This window comes from Ischnura elegans, chromosome 8 (assembly GCF_921293095.1).
Source record: "Ischnura elegans chromosome 8, ioIscEleg1.1, whole genome shotgun sequence".
NCBI lineage: Eukaryota > Metazoa > Arthropoda > Insecta > Odonata > Coenagrionidae > Ischnura > Ischnura elegans.
Genome location: NC_060253.1, coordinates 6,126,539 through 6,142,268, shown reverse-complemented (window position 1 = coordinate 6,142,268; position 15,730 = coordinate 6,126,539). Strand labels below are relative to the sequence as shown.

Genomic DNA, 15,730 nt, shown 5'->3' with positions numbered 1-15,730 from the left:
AAGGGATTGGCTGATATCATATGCGGGCTAATACTTTCTTATATATAAGTACAAGGTGTGCGAGGACCCAATTACCTTGCACTCTCCCTCAGCATGTAGTACTACAATTATCATTTTAATTCCATATTTAATCCTTATTATACTTTAAATATTGGTTTTTGGCTAATTAGTCACACTTATAACTTCTTAACTCCCATTAAGCTAAAGGTTCATTGATAAGTCGCATGGAACGTTCGTAATTCCCGGTTATCCTGCACTCAGTTGACAGGAAGTGAATGTCCAAGTTGACTCAACTTTGGATAACTTCAATATGTTTTTTTCTGAATTTTGGAAATTATATATAAATAACGCATATTAAATATTCAAATAAAGTTTTTTTGCTGTTGCAATGTTGTTAAGTATTCATATTAAAGTGATATTAATGAATTTCATCAGCTGAACTTTCATTTCCGGTGTTGGAAAAATGTCCATAGCCATAGCCAATCAGAATTCAGTGCAAGATTTGCCACACTCAACTTTTGTATTTCGGATAAGGTCTGCTAATATTGACGATTGGCTCGTGTTTTTGGTGAACGTGTGAGGAAGAGCTGGTGGTTAGAATTTATCAACATTTACAATGCCTCCGAAAGCAAAAGCATCTGCTGCGCCAAGCAAAAAGACTGAACAAAAAAAGAAAGAAAAAGTGATAGAAGTAAGTTGCCAATTGTGATAAACTTATAAGTATTTCTAAGACAGAATGTTTCTTTAATCTCTAAACACTTTTGCATTAAAGGACAAAACTTTCGGATTGAAAAACAAAAAAGGAGCCAAGCAGCAAAGGTTCATCCAACAAGTTGAAAAGCAAGTAAAGTTTGGTGGCAACCCGAGCAATAGAAAATTGGAGGAAACAAAGAAACAAGAACGAGACAAAAAGGATGCAAAACTCAAGGAAGCCAAGGAATTGAATATGCTATTCAAACCTGTTGCGACCCAGAAAGTCGAGAAAGGTAAAAAGGCCCTTTCGTATTTAGTTAGTTAAGCCTCTAATGCGTTTTTGAGATCATCATCTTGTGGTATTGTGACTGAAGCTACTAGTATTGTTTTTGCACATGGGAATGAACGGAAGTGTGTATATTTTTGTTTATGTAAAAAAATTCCATTGTTTTTAGGCACAGATCCGAAGTCCGTCCTATGTGCGTTTTATAAGCAAGGCCAGTGTACCAAGGGTGACAAGTGTAAGTTCTCCCATGACTTAACATTGGAAAGGAAGGCTGAAAAAAGGAGTATGTACCATGACATGCGAGATTCCGAAGAGACTATGGAGGATTGGGATGAAGAAAAGTTGAAAGAAGTAGTAGAGAAAAAACATGCTGAGTTTGATAAGAGGCCAACAACAGATATTGTAATTTACTTCCTATTAACTCTGTCTTTTCTCTATTCTTTTTAATGTTATGATTTACTTAATGTATCTCTTGTAATATTTTACAGATATGTAAATATTTCATAGACGCTGTGGAGAAAAGCAAGTACGGCTGGTTTTGGGAATGCCCGAGTGGAAGTAAATGCATATATCGGCATGCCCTTCCTCCTGGATTTGTTTTGAAAAAGGTTTGAAAAGTACTTCTGTTCCCTTAATGATATTTGTAGTTTGGTCACATCACAAATTTACATTCCAAGTATTCAAGAATAATTTACTATGCACAAGTAATACTTTGCTATGTAATACATATCTACTATGTTTTTAACTTATGCCACACTTGCTTTTGCAGGATAAGAAGAAGGATGAGAAAAAAGATGAAATCTCTATTGAGGATCTCATTGAGCGTGAAAGAGCATCTTTGGGGTCCAGTTTGACAAAAGTTACTCTGGAAACCTTTATTGCTTGGAAGAAAAGAAAAATAATGGAAAAAGAGGAATCCGCCCGCAAAGATGAGGAGAAGAAGAGGACAGAATACAAGGCTGGAAGGCAGATAGGGGTATTCCCTTCTTTTCTGTTGATATCTAAGTATCATTATTTCTAATGAAAATGGCTCAATCAACTTGAGCTCTTATGATTTCATGATAGATTTGGTAACTATGTTATCCATCTTAGCTGGCCAAGGTCATAGCCATAATTTGGGGTGGGTGTTCATTTGGGGAACCATTTCTTGGTATCTTAATCTTTTTTACCAGGCACAGAGAAAATCTCTTCTTTGTCACTGACATAAGGAGTAGTGTCTAGAAAGGCAGTAGCCCAAAAGTTATTTTCGTGGAAAAGAGAGTGCTGCTCGAGTCATTATCCCTAATGAGTCTGGTTGAAGTCCTAGGCAGCCATGTAGCAGTTTGACTGCGAACATCAATGTTTCTTTCTGAGGGCCGTGTGGAATTGCACAATTAAAAACTAGAAACTGTGGAAGCTTATGGCCCCAATCAGTGGCATTTTAGCATTGGGACTATTGCTGGCAAACCCAATGCATTGACCATGGTCCTTATATACTGGTTGCTAATCTCTGGCTCGGGAGTGCTGCCTGAGATTCCGCTTTTACCCCTCACACGCCTCCCCTCAAACACAACTCTGGGCACAGTCGCGTTGCCACTAGGGGAAATATGGAACTAACTGCACTATCGGCGGCGATTCGAAAGCACATTGGGACGAGAAAGAGTATGGGCCGTATTCTTAGTCAACCCTGTAGGGCCAACCGACCCTGGATGCATCATGAGGCCCTACATAAACCGATCTCGCCCTACATACGCCACATCAAGCCCTACATTTGGCCGTTTTTGGAACTAAACGCACCCCCTGATGTAGGGTACCCAAACTAGCCCTACACACTACAAAAACATGGCGGCCTAATATCGTCTGCTGATCACTTTGATTAAAGAATGTACGTTGTAATGCATATAAAGCGACACGAGCTCACACAAACTATTTTAAAATGTATAGAAACGCAGCAGAAAGGTAATAATCCTACCACATTATAGCCACCAAGTTAAATAAATCCTGAAATTGACTGAACTAATAAGAACAATATAGTGGTATATAATATTTTTCACTCTTGGCACTTGGTATACTTTTGGGAAACCAAAACTTCGTTTACGTATAACCATAGAAAACGTATTTTCATGCCACTATTTGCCACATAATAAACTTAACTACGGAAGGTGAAAGCGAATGACGAACCTTGATGATGCAATGTAAGTTCCCACGTCAATGCTCATATTAACTCCGTACTTATTACTATCTTGTACAGACCGCTTTCGAAGTAAGTTAAAGACAATAAGGTTCTACTTTTGGCTCGATATGAAAGTATTTGTTGCGATAATTAACGTACCGACATGACCCGGCGGACGACACCGATTGTTTATTTACCTTGAGCCGTTGCCCCAACAATACGCCTGAAAATTATCGGATGTCTTTTCTTAGTTTCATAGTTAGTTCCCATTATGCCACCAGAGTGGAAAATTGGCGCTGCGCCATCATCTACGTCATCTCAGAGAACTTGACGACGGAATCACCCCCCACCACTTATGTAGGGTCGACTGAGAAACGAATGTAGGGGCCTCTTATTATATATGGGCCGGATATGTAGAGTCAACTAAGAATATGGCGCTATGATGTGGACGATTTATTAGAGGAACGAGTTTCATCGCCTTGAGAATCATTTCACCTGTAAAAAAAGCTTTGTTGTTTCAATCCTCTCCATCCATGCTCAAACAATTGTCATTAATCCTTTTGAGACGGTAGAGTTTTCGTCTTAGCATTACTGCTGTTCTGAGCTGCGAGAGACTCTTCTTTCCCCTAGTAAGGAGCATTTTTTAAAGACATTCGTTGAGAAGGGTCTAGCAGACTATTACAAGCTCTCAGCTCCAACCTTTTTCAACTCCTCCCAGCGGGCACTCTGCATTATCTCGGACTCCAAGAGTAGTTGTACTCCCTCTTTTCCGGGTTTATGACCCTATCGGCAGCATTGGTGGGCGGTCAACTTATGGATTGCTTATATGTATTTGGCACATGGATAATTGTTGCTTGCATGTAAGTTGCAGACTTTAATTGAATTCCTAATTTTTTCTGAGCATTGTAAAATTTTAAATTAAGTTCTAAGGTCAATATTAACCCATTTAATGCAGCAACAATTTCCATGTTGATGTTTATACAGAACTCGAGATATAAGTGAATATTTATCATAGAATTTCGTTTAAAAATTGTAAACGCCGCTCAAAAGACAAATAATTGAATTCTTAGTTTATATTTTTGGGAAAAGAAATATTTATTTCGAAACCCGACAGGATAAACAATTGAATGACCCCTTATCGCTAAGAGGGGAAATATAAGACGGGGTCCAGGTACCTGCTCCCGGATGTCAAGGGTAAAGTCTAAACCCTGCCGTGCTGGGTCCCGAAACAAAGACGTCTTACACCCCCGGCTGTCATAAAAGGGGGAGAGCTAGGAAACGTTTATGTTTGGCATTCATTCATTTGCCGAAACCTCCAGTGAAAATATGGAGCTTTCGTCTCCCGGGTCAAGAAATGTCCACATGTATATTTTTGTCTTTAGTAGGGAAAAGGTTAAGGGCCTTGTTAATGTCACAGAACAGCACAACAGGAGTCTCACAAGGCTATCTTATATTATCATTAATGTAGGAACATCTCACATCTCCTTAGCAGAACTGAACTAATGACAAACACTGTTTTGGTAAACACGAACGAGAGAGAATAATTCCCCTAATTCCATTTTTTTATGTTGTTCATCCCAGGGTGAATGACGGTGAATGGGGTTGTTTTCCTGTGTTTCCTTCATCCTTCCGCCCAACTGCTGTACTCTAATTCCAGGAAACACGTACTTCTATATACCCAAGATGTCGATATATTTTAAGAGCGAGTTTCCGAAAATCCACGCATCACTGCCCTTCTTTTTCTGAACCAATGAATCAGTGCACTGAATGTCTCACTTTGAGCTGTGCGTAGAGATTTGGCTTAATCTGGGGGGTCGTGCCTTGCATTGCAGTAGAAGCCTGGTTTATCGATTGCTGATAATCCCTCCGAATTTACTCGTTAAACCAAGTGTTTTATATATCCGAAGGTGTTGAATAAAACAATCCAAGTCTCATAATTGTTCATATATACAGTTTTTCTTTTGTTTCCATGGTTTTTAACGAAGTTAAACAGGTAAAGAGTTATTATCAGGCACAATCTAGTTGAGTGTCAACATATTTAAAGAAAGAAACAGGGGATTTTCAATTTTATTAAATATTGGCAATTCATTTGTCTTTGGTGGTGAGTTCTCTTTTTTGAGTGAAGTCCTTTTCTTAAGATTGCACGCTATGCAAACCCACACGTTTTCCGTACTCGCTATCCACGTGTGCTCATTTAGCATGCATCCAATTCAAGCACAGTGAGTTTTATGAAGTCAGAATTAAAAGATCTCCCTGCGGTATTTTACTGGGTGATCTGTGATCTAGAGAACAGAGAATACTGAGAGGAATGTTAAGTCTTGAAAGAAAAATACTGTAGAATGAATAATAAAGAATAAATGCAGTGCATAGCAAATATTTTATGGCCTCCTCATCCCTTGATAATATCTTTCTGTGGGTACCATTCACTAGCATTATTTACAGGGTATGTTGTGAATGTATTGCATACTTTGACTTAGTCGTTTATAATGAGTTATCTTTTGTTAAAATGTTGCCCAAGTACTCTGAATTAAATCTTGTTTGCGAATCTATTCGAACATGAAGATGTTATTGTTCGCTTTGTTAATTGCACTTCAATTCGGACTATCTGAACCACGTCGATGGGTGGTATTTATTAATAATAAAAATCAGATTTATTACCCAATTACTCACCTTTGAAATGAATTTGATACTATGTTTATAAGTGCCTTTTCCCTGTATAAATATACTGAAGACTATGTGGTCAAGCTTTTTTTTTCCTCGTTTTAGTTATCTGGGCGAGAAATGTTCACTTTCAACCCAGAAATGGCATCTGCTGACCAGTATGAAGAAGGAGATGATGCATTTGATACTGGGAATCTTCCTGATGATGACAATGAGGAAAATATTGAGGTAGGTTGTACTGTTTTTCTTAAAGTATTAGCGCAGTAAGCTATTTGTGGTAACATCTCTCTCATTATCTATGTTTCCAAATACAGTATCATTTATTTTATACATATCTATGCTTTTATAGTCCAACCACATATTTGATTCGCTTGTTTGAGTTATATGTAGTAAAAGTGTTAGTTGAAATTTTTTCCATAATTTCTGATTATTCATACTGCCTCTCCCTACTATTAGCCTGGATAATCAAGAGTTCAACTGTATGTTCTTATAACAGTGCAATCTTTGTTAGCAACCAGCAAAGCAAAGCAAACCAGCAAAGCACACCCTTCCTGCCTCACGGTACACCTAGTATGTCCACACTCAAAAACTGATATTTTGAGATTAAAACGATGGAATCTAATAGCCATAATGTTTTAGGGACCTCTCCTCTGATACAAATCAGTTTACTTTGTTGGTACGCAGGAGCAGAATTGTGTTTATTACCCACATTATATTTTCATTTACATTAAGTATTTTTTCTTTACAACATACCCAGTAATATTAGTTTACTACTAATACATTGTTCATGAGTAATGGAAAATGAATCAAAGGGTCAAGTAGATATGCTGAAGATCGGACCTAGTCCCAATTTAAGCTGGGTCGTGATGGGAAGTGGCATGCCTGAGTTTATTGCTTAGTACGTGGTCACTAACCATCCCCTCCATCGGATACGTGTGGCATTTTTTCTTTTGCATGGGAAAAGCCTCATTGGTTATAGCCAACATTTTTTTGTTTGTATTGGCATTCTGCTGCAGCTACATCCCATGATATGAAAAGTTAAGGTGATCACATAGCAGACTATTGATTCAGGTCCCAAGTGGTAAGGTTTTCAATGTGACTTTGATTTTCAGAGGGCCATTAATAATCCATATTTGTCACCACATGAAGGCCTTGAATATTTTTAGCTAAAGGTATTATATTTTTTGTTGTGAGTAAAACTAAATGAACCTCCTGAATGTTTTGACGCCTTTTCGTCATCATGGCTTATCCTTTCACAGTGAAGAAGATATGACTTTCCGGGTTAGTCATTTCTGTCTGCTCTCAATGAGCGTGGCTATGTGTTTCTGATAAAATAATGTCTTGAAGATATTTTGGATTGTGATGGCTGTCCTTATTACACCATAATAAACATTTTATTTTTGTTCTTTTGCAGTATCGTGAAATTGTTCTGGATTCGATTGTTTCGGAAGCACAAGAGGCAGATGGAACTGGTACGAAGGCGGCTGAAGATAGGCTGAAAGCAAGTGCAGCAGAGAGTGCAGAATCTAATGGAATCGGAGGTACTGGAAGGATTGCATGCATTTTGTTGTTGTTTTCTATTTGTTATGAGATGGAAAGCGATTTTTAAATCTTGTATGATGAAAATGTCAAGTAGATAAAATTCTCTGGCAGATTCACATCTCTTGTATTTCAAAATTTCTATTCCCATGACTTATTTTTCCATCCTTCCTTCAGAATCTGTTTAAATTTATGTTTTCCCCTGAGATTTTTCTCCCATTTGAAGAAAACTTGTAAAGTCTTGTAAGAGTGAGTATAGTAAAACCTCTATGTGGTGAACCTCTTTACATCATAAACCTCCATAATTCATACCACCCCTATGGTCCCATCAGATTTACATGTAAATTTGTAGGCAAACCTCTTTGTGGTGAACCTCTTTATCTCATAAAACCTCTGCTTATAATACCAAAGAAACACCCCCGAGACGGCCTAACTACCTCCGCAAATTGTACGGAGACAACTAGAGACCAATTATACAGCTGCGATTATGTGTACATGGAATGACATTTTCAGCGATAAATGTTTCACGCTTATTTTTTTCTTTTACACCTTTAATATGCCGTAATTTTCACGTTAGCCATTAGTTATGGCCATTTTGTTCCATATGAGAGCATACCTAACAGGAAATAGGAAAAAATATATCCAACTATCCTAATCATTCTAAGTGACTGTTGAATTAAGAGATATCACATCGTTTTCTCTCGAATCATGGTAAAAATCACGCGATAGCGCTCGCTTAGTGCTATCATTAAATAATAAATAACAGTATATGTTCACTAATTCATGAATGTTTATTTAAATGCATAAATATAATGGTTTAAAAGACAGCAGTGCCTTTCATTTCCAAAGGATATGAAAACTTGGTGCTAAGCACTAAAACCTCTCTACAGTGAACCTCCATTCATCAAATTGCCCAAATTTTGGTCCCCTCCATTATTACATAATAATAGCTGGAATCTGATTCACCGATTGGGTGATTGACCATAATTCGCAGCCCAAACTACCGGGCCGATCGAGCTGAAATTTTTTGGGGTAAAACTAAAAAAATATTCATCGAGAGAAAAAATCTGAAAATGCCAAAAAGTGCTATACTTTTCGAGATATATCGATCTACTTTAACATGGGCTCTTATGGAAAAAAAATAAATTCGCGATATGACCCACTTGAAATCGTCGTACGCGGACGAGATCCAAATGGGAAACATTAGTTTTTTGGCTGATTTTTTTGGCATAGGTTAGAAGCTCCCAAGTCGAGCCGATTTTGAGATATCGATTTACACGCGTTCTTATGTGATTTCGATTTGAGAGCTGGCGAACGAAACTTAAGCTATTCAGCTCGCGAAAATAATTTTTAAAGTGTACCGTAGGTACGGTACACTTTAGTTTTTCTTTTTTTATTTAGGTTTCGTTATAGTAAATGAATTATTTCCTCGGTAGCTTAACTGGCTAAAGCACTCGACCGGAAATCGGGGGATCCGGGTTCGAATCCCGGTCAAGGCGAATGATTTTTTTCTCTGTGGATCTTTCGCGCGATTGTGCATTGCGGGTGACTCCCGTAAAAGTTATCACCGCGGCTAGTCCCGGTATACTTTAAACTAGTCTAGAGCGAACACCTCTTTGTGTTCTATGTCCGCGCCTGCTCTCCGGCTGTGGCGCTAAGCGCACGATTTGGACTGCTTGTGGCATCATATGCTCAGCAGTCCAGCAACACCTTGTCCGGTAGTGTCCGAAAAATATCCACAGGGAAGAATGACGCCTCGGTAGCTTAACTGGCTAAAGCACTCGACCGGAAATTGGGGGATCCGGGTTCGAATCCCGGTCAAGGTGAATGATTTTCTCTATGTGGATCTTTTGCACGATTGTGCATTGCGGGTGACTCCCGTAAAAGTTATCACCGTGGCTAGTCCCGGTATACTTTAAACTAGGACAAGAGTCATAATAATCAATAGCTCGATTCGCTTATTGTACCAAAAACGCTAAATGGCATAAGTTGATAAGGATTACAGTTGGAGCAATGAAACTTAGTGATTGGGTATATGTTTGTATTCCTCATAATGCCAAATGTATATATTATTTTTTTGTCTTCTCACATTCGATATATATCGAATCTGTGTTTTCTTAAATGTATGGAACTGCTATAACTTATGCAGTTTCGAATCGACGGGGACAGTGGGTAAGATAATATGAAGGGAATGGCCATTGAATAGAACTTATATTAATGGGATAGCGAACCTTTCAATACACATGTCAGGATGGTCAAAGCTTTGATAGGAATATGATAGCAAATATGCAAATAGGCATATCTTGATTACTATTGACGTTAGACTGATGAAATTTTCTTGAATAGGTTCCACATAGCATTGTTGAAACTGCACCATGGAAACATGCTTGCTGGGTAGCCTCTCATTCGATTTATATCGAATCTTCGTTTTTGTATAATATATCGAATTTATTTAATTGAAAGACATTATCATCTATGGGGATAGTTGAGTATTTATTATGAAGGAAATGACCAATGATTCAATGGCATTTGAATGGGATCGAGAATCTTTCAATATAAGTTTCGGTATAATCGAAAGTTTGATTCGTTCATAGTAGCTAATACGGAAAGTTGCATATCTACATAATTATTTCGGTTTGCCTCATGGAAATTTGTGAATAGATGCATGTTAACCTTCTCTATGCAAATGATTGGAAATATGGATGGTTGGTGGACTACTGTTCGAAATACATATATCTAATCTGCGTTTTCTTCAAGTTAACTGAATAGCTATTCCTAAAGAATATCTCATCCACCGGGATAGTTACGTTGGCATTTATTGGGTTTAATCATTGGACTGGAAAGGAATATATTGTTGTTTTTACTATCGTTTATATCGTTTTCATTTTAAGGCTATTTTGCTAAATGCAATATCTTGAAAACTATTTCTGAAAGATCAATGAAATTTGGGGAATTGATACAAAATACTATTTGTCGTACTGCTTTAAGGACGTAAATTTTGTAGGTGGTATATCTTTATATTTTTATCCAATCTGCATACCACTTTCGAGAGCCGCTTTTCATAACGCTAATGGATTTTAAACATTGAAAAATAACCACAATATCGTTTCTTTCTTGATTTTTTTTTAACTTTAGTCCAATTAAGTGTCAATACTATTCTTGACCAACAAAAGAATGAAGTTTCTGTAAAATGGAATCCATTTCAAGAGTAATATGTTTCTGACGATTCAAATTAATGATTCTTCCCCTTTTTAAGTTACACCGTAGAAATTTTCAAAAATGTAACGACTAATGGACACATGACTCGACTACACGTGACACAAATATGTTCCCTCCGCCTTTTTAACCCGCTTGAAGAATTCAAGCGCCAAGCGACTCGTTACAATTTAAAGAGGTTTTACTGTATGAAGATGAATGCCCTATGTTTGTTTACATTTCCAGATTCGATGCAGAATGGGGTGAAGAGTGACAGTGGAACAGACAGTGGTGCCAGTGTTAGTGGTGGTCATAGAAATACTAAAGGTGAAAGTGACGATGACAGCAATGGTGATAGTGACGAGGGTAGTGATTCTGGGGAGAATGCAGCTGGAGCTGTTGGGGTTCCTATAGATGAAAACCTCTTCTTGGATGAAGATTTAGGGGATGGATTGGATGAGTTTGAGTTGAACCTATGACCTCCTTGAAAAATCTCCTCATTGTTACAACAATTTAATTCAAAGTCGGCCATGTGTTTACATCTCCATTGTTGAAATATAAGTGTGGGTATGTCTTACATGTTGCTTGCAAATAGACATGAGGTGACAGCAATATATTTTTGTAGTTTTTTCATGATTCACTTGTTAATTACAGATCAACTTATTATTTGCTTTCTTACCTAACATTTGTGCATATACCTACAATTTTTTTTAGGTTTTGCTGGATTTATTTATGCGTGATGTGATTGATGTGTGCCAAGGAATTTGAAAAGTCTAATCCTCCCATTGGTTAAGGAATGTCACATTGCTGTGCAATTATTGTTTCACTCCTAGTTAATAAATACATATCGCATGTAACAACCCTACTGGACATTATTTTTAATGTTCCATCTTTTTCGTCATCAATCAATTTTTACCTCATGTTTACTTTTCCTTGAATTTTTCCCCAGTAAATTCCTGCCAGACATTTTTATTCTCCCAAGTGTCACTACAGGGTCATATTTTGATTTTGAAATATGTAGGCTGTAGCAACGTTGTATTCCTTCATATTGACTGTGAAATAAATTGTAAATATATTTTGTCAACTTCTGTGATTAAAATGTGATGGATAACACCAAAAAGATGATTTGAAAGTTGAAATAGAAGTCTAACTGATCATCACATCTTTTGAGTGTAGTAGGAATTCCATATACATACATATGTAGTTGGTATACATTGTGGCTTTTGGACTGATATTATTCCTTGTTTTCTTCATAAAATTTCCTCTAATGACTATCAATAGAAATGCCATTGAAAGGTAATGTAATTGATGTTGATGGACCGTTTTGAGGATAATTCAAAATTTTTACTCATTAAACAGAAGAAAATATGTTCTTTCTTTCCATAGTCTTGCAGTTCAACCCCTCAGTGAAATTTTATACCTATTTTATTTTAACTAGCGGTGACAACTAATGTATTTTATTCATTCATAGCATTGCAATATTGGGATTGGTATACCGCAGCCTTCAATTTCTCTCCCCTCTGAGTCAGTTCACTTAATTTCCCTCTGATACTTCCTCCACTCGTTGATCTTCCCCTTGCACTTAAAGTCTCCGTCTTACTCAGCAAACTCCTCCTCCTCTACATTCCTCATGTAATTACTGTATCGTGTCATAGCCAATTCACTGCAGGGTCCTCCTTTGCTACTCAGCAGTTCCTATTCTCCAGTATGCATCCTCATTGCTCTCCTCCATTTGGCTTACATTATCTTCTAACGCCTGGCCTGGAAGCATTCTGCTTTTTTTGTAATCAGTTACTCAAATGCTCCATGTCTTCAGTGGAAGAATAGGGTAGTTTCCTCCATCAAAGAAAGCGAAAGGCACTGATTGCAATTCATTACCCACCATTAGTGTATTCATAATATACAAATTCTTTGGTTTTGGAAATCCCAGTTTAAACGAACGTTAATGGTCAATTTTATCCTCATTTGAAAAAGGCTAAATTGGCACCAATGCGATGCCACTCCACGTGACGTCACAGGGGACAAGTTTCTACACAAGTAGATGGGAGTTTTACATCGTCTGAGATTACCAATGCATGCATAAGGCACAGAGCTCAGGGAAACATGTCTTAATAATTACCTATTAAAACTGCCTATGGTCGTAAAGTTTCCTTCGTTTGATAGGGTATAAATAATCCTTATTTAAGCCAAGTGCTACCTGCTAGCAGTCTGCATCGTAGCGGCGCTCATAGCCTCACACGGCAGCAGCTGGAACCAGAATGACGTCACATGGGCTTTTCCCAGCATTCATACTTAGGCGTCATGTTTTCGCGCACTTGAAATTTTTCACTTTTCATGTAATCCCAAAAAATAGATATCGTCATTTAAAAATCTAAAAGCGTGAAATGTGTACTCCAGGAGTAATAATATTTCGATTTAGGCAGTATAAAAATAATAGGAAACCGATTCCCATGGCCCACACCAATGTTCTCATGTACCTCATATCCAGTCCTATCCACCAAGAGAGCACTAGTGGACATCTTGCCAGGAATGCTAATTGCTAATTCTTTGGATTCTTTTAAAACCAAGCATAGTCTTAATCGCTTATCTCTCTACCACTGTTACTTATATAAGTTAATCAAAGCAGCCATTAACCCTAACCTAATGTCTTACCCTCTGTCTGCTCCACTTTTTTCTTTTCATGATAACTAAAATAACCATCTACTCCCACAAAAACTTTGTAGATATATTCTATTTAAATGATAATACAATGTTAGAAATGGCCAATGAAAACCCCACTAAGGCATGATCAGTTCTGGAGTACAGATAAGGCAAAATAAAATAAGTTCTCACTTATTTACAGACTGTTAGGATTTGTTTCACTTGTTTTCTTTAGTGAAATCCCTCCCATAGGAGTTGCTGGTACTGCCTAGTGAACCATAAATGCATCACCTTTGCATTGATTGACTAGCCACTTACCTTACCTCCAATATAGATGGAAGTTTTGTCATAGTCGCAATAGTTTTTTTTTTCCATTGAGAAATTTTTCTCTCCTGTTCAATCAACTTTTTTGTACTCCTCCAAATCCCCTTCACTAAACACCAAATTTTATCTTAAAATTCATGGAAAGAGTACGTTCGGGATCTTACAGCCCATTGTACAGAAACTTTATGTGACCAGTGCAATTTAATTTTTGTCTAAGGCTCCACTGGCAACCTGACTGCTTTCACTGACCAGCGTAAAGTAATGGCAGACCCACACTAATGTCCTTCCACATCTCAGCCTAGGGTGGGCAACTCTTGAAAATGGAGTCGACCACCCAGTTGACGAAGCAATAAAAATCGGGACTGGAAGTAATGGAAATGTTATGGAAATCAAGTTATGTCAGGGAAAAACTCCAGATGCACAGCAAAAAGATGAAAATTCTGGTGGAGCATGCAGGGAGCTGCTGCATTTGTGTGACGAGCAGGGCGTTTTGTTGCTCGCCTGGACAGGATAACCCTGATTTGGCTCTGCTCGTCTCTATCTTTGCGATTAACGCTGTTTGACCCTATTTCAAAATGTACCTTGCTGCATTTTTCCTTTAAATCCCTATATATGATCTTTTCCATTGATAGAAGATTAGGCATATTTTAAAAATTCAAACTAAACCAGAGGTGTGGTAAATGCGAAGTTGGTATGAACTCTCCTAAGGAAGAGATTTGGCTTTAGTGCAAATGTAAGGAGAGGAGCATGGCTCCCCCAATGAGGAAAATCAACTACCTTAGTCTGAATTTGTCAAATTAATCTTGTGCAGTAGCATGGCTGCATCATGCAATGCTACTCGAACATGTATTATTACTTTCTTTCACTGTTGGAAATTTGTGATCGTTTATTTTACAATCTTAATTTTTTTATCAGCTTATACTCAATGTGTAATTAAAATGTATTTGTCATTTGTATTTGTCCTTGAATCGTGTGTCCAGGATACAAAAATATTTAGTAAGTTGTGCATCAGTGGTGTAACTATGGGGGGAATGAAGTTATAGATCCTCCATAGCCTCAGAGAAATACATATAAAAAATATTTTAAGCTATAGTCTAGTTTTGATGTATAAAAACTGCATCTGCTTTAAGTGGAATATTAAGTGCCAAAATGATGTAAAATGTATTTCCAGGCATGTCATCTTTCAAAAATATGTCCCGGACCTCACATTGCCTGGGGAGGGGGGCTTGCCACCCTAGACCATACCCTCCTCCCCAGAGCATATGCCTAGTTACGCCACTGTTTTCCATCATGAGCGTACCCAGCGGGGGGGGGGGCAGATGTCCCCCCTTCCTTAGAAGCAAAACTCTAAGCAAAATCAGCACTGTATTGAAACCAAAGCATTTAACAAATTTTCTTCAACCCACGATAAATGATATGTATTAGTATAAGGTATGTAACTAAAATTATTCTATTTTTTCAAGGAAATAATCTCATGAGCTAATGTCACCACTTGGTTTGCCCCCCTCTAGACCATGACTTGCCCCCCCTAAGACCAGGGCTTGCATCCCCCCCCCCCCTAGTTATGATTCTGGGTAGGCCATTGTTGTTGAGTTCTGTCGTAGTTGAAGGACTAATTCTCAAAAACGAGAGGAAGGATGGATAACATACCGTCATTATATTTATATTCCCTGCTCTTATGTCTGTGCAAAATAAATACATTGACACTCCATCTGCCCTTCCTCTCATTCCTGATTATATCTCCTGAAATGACTCCCGAAAGGAGAAACGTGCACAATGCAGGAGAACGGAAAGCCTTCATTGACTAAAAACAAACTAACGATTTAGTTCCCTAAGTCACCAAAATACACGGGACAGAACCGTACCAAAATTCAAATTTTGCTGTATCTATACCGAACGCTACCTACTGGGCACTAGAAGAACCCTCTATTTTCTCAAATTCCGACCTGCCGTCTACATTGCGCTTATCGTTTGGCATGTGTTGATAGCGTTACGAATTCCACTGCCATCTATTACAACGTCAATTTCAGTCAAATTCAATATGGTGGGTTACTGTAACAGTCGTATTTAATGATACCGTTTGGCCTATGGATGTTCTTGTGGTCTAATGAAAAATATCGTGATAATTTGCGAAGTAACGTAATCCATCAGTTTGGTCAGTAAGGATGATCGTTCAGGAGCCTGTACAGGTAAGTGCAGTGACGACTATTTGCCACCATTTGACGTTGGAAATCACTGTA

General features: G+C 37.9%; 2 protein-coding genes across 3 annotated transcripts in view; both read left to right on the top strand.

Annotated features, from left to right (window-relative positions):
• Positions 1-471: 471 nt before the first annotated feature.
• Positions 472-11,665, top strand: LOC124164326 (zinc finger CCCH domain-containing protein 15 homolog). Its single transcript, XM_046541597.1, has 8 exons — positions 472-691; positions 773-986; positions 1,149-1,381; positions 1,468-1,587; positions 1,749-1,955; positions 5,898-6,020; positions 7,207-7,333; positions 10,773-11,665. Exons 1-8 carry the CDS (start codon positions 617-619, stop codon positions 11,003-11,005), a joined length of 1,332 nt encoding a protein of 443 aa, XP_046397553.1. The 5' UTR covers positions 472-616; the 3' UTR covers positions 11,006-11,665.
• Positions 11,666-15,471: 3,806 nt separating this feature from the next.
• Positions 15,472-15,730, top strand: part of LOC124163330 (cell division cycle protein 27 homolog) — a 43,020-nt gene continuing 42,761 nt past the window's right edge. The window contains exon 1 of one of the 2 annotated variants that reach the window (XM_046540157.1): positions 15,472-15,679. In XM_046540157.1, coding sequence (XP_046396113.1) covers positions 15,656-15,679 — 24 coding nt within the window. In that variant the 5' untranslated portion in view covers positions 15,472-15,655. The remainder of the gene's footprint in view (positions 15,680-15,730) is intronic. The other variant, XM_046540156.1, reaches the window with a different exon arrangement.